This window comes from the organism of the source record quoted next (assembly GCF_019968985.1).
Source record: "MAG: Porospora cf. gigantea B chromosome Unknown PgB_NODE_8881_length_1340_cov_372.514, whole genome shotgun sequence".
Classification (NCBI taxonomy): domain Eukaryota; phylum Apicomplexa; class Conoidasida; order Eugregarinorida; family Porosporidae; genus Porospora; species Porospora cf. gigantea B.
Window position 1 is genome coordinate 1 of NW_027179325.1, and position 1,340 is coordinate 1,340.

General features: G+C 59.2%; 1 protein-coding gene across 1 annotated transcript; it reads left to right on the forward strand.

The window, feature by feature from the left end:
* Positions 1 to 243: 243 nt before the first annotated feature.
* Positions 244 to 477, forward strand: KVP17_003502 (uncharacterized protein; the record flags this gene model as incomplete). Its single annotated transcript, XM_068520857.1, has 1 exon — positions 244 to 477. One exon carries the CDS (start codon positions 244 to 246, stop codon positions 475 to 477), a length of 234 nt encoding a protein of 77 aa, XP_068371259.1.
* Positions 478 to 1,340: the final 863 nt, after the last annotated feature.

Sequence of the window (1,340 nt, forward strand, 5' to 3'; positions counted from 1 at the left end):
GATGTCCGCCAACTCTGCAAAGTGATAATAGCAGCGCGTGGTTTCGATCCACGGACCTGGGGGTTATGAGCCCCCCACTCTTCCTCTGAACTACAAATGACAGCTGAAGCAAGGTGGTCGGTAAAGGGCGACCAACTTTGTGTCGTTTTCTTTAAGGACCCCACACCCCTCATTCATGCAATGCATTATGTGTTTGGTTCTAAACTTATATCTCTACGGCTTTGACTTTGACATCACCACACCATGCTCAACATATCAACCACGCACTTCGACCTCCTGGCCCTTCTCTTCACGGGTCTGGCCATGGAGGTCATGCTTCGCGTGGCACCCGCGCTTCGGTTCGCGTACCGCAACCCACTGCTGTGCTTGGCGCGGGTGGCCGTCCTCTGGGGGCTCGTCGGCTTGATGGGCAACGCAGTGCAGGAGCTACACTCCATAGCTTGGGAGTTGGCCTGCGCTGCGATTGCCCACCTGTAGGGCGCCCTCCGCTCACCCTCCCTTCCCACTGACCTCGCTCGCCTGGGCAGCAGGACCATCTCTGGACTCCTGCTCTCAGGCAGCGCCTTCTGCCTCGCCGGACAAGGATTTACGACCCTCGCCCGGTACCTCCGACCCGCCACTAAGGACTCCGAAATATTAGTGTCGGAAGGAGACTCAACGACTCCTTACCGATCAAGTGGTCCGGTGACTCGGAAAGTCCTTCGTGTCGACGACGAAGTACCCCACGGAGTGGAAGCCAACGTGACGACCGTCACCATCTCGGTCGATGAGTTGAGGAAGCTGTTGAGCACCCCCGGAGCCCTCGAGAACCAGATACGGGACCAGTCAGACGCGCTGCCCCGCAGAGGAACTCCGAAGCGTCTTGCTACTAGCGACCCGTGGACAGACTCCCAACGAAGGAGCGCCCCGGTCGCAGACACGGAGCTAGTCACCACCGGGGTGGTGACTCAGGGTTTCAAGGAAGCCCAGCTCCCTACCGCGAACGCCATGAACAATGGCCGTGAGACACCGAAGACGACCTCCTCTGGTCCTGCTGGCCTCAGGGATGTGCGGCCCACAGAGAGCTACCGCCCCTGGGTTGACCCCCGACCAGGAGTAGAAGGTCAGTATCACGGTACCCACCCAGGATCGCCCCAGCGCGATCCCCAGGCTGCGGCTTCTCTCACAGGATGTGCCTACACCTGTACGAGATGCCGTTCCCCCTGTTCAGAAGAAGAGAGGCCAAAATGGATGGATGAGTCAGATGGGCAAACGCTCAAACCAGGAGCGGTATTTACGACCCCAGGAGAGGAGTTTATGACCCCAAATCGGCCGAGCAACTACGGATGCCAGGCGCAGCC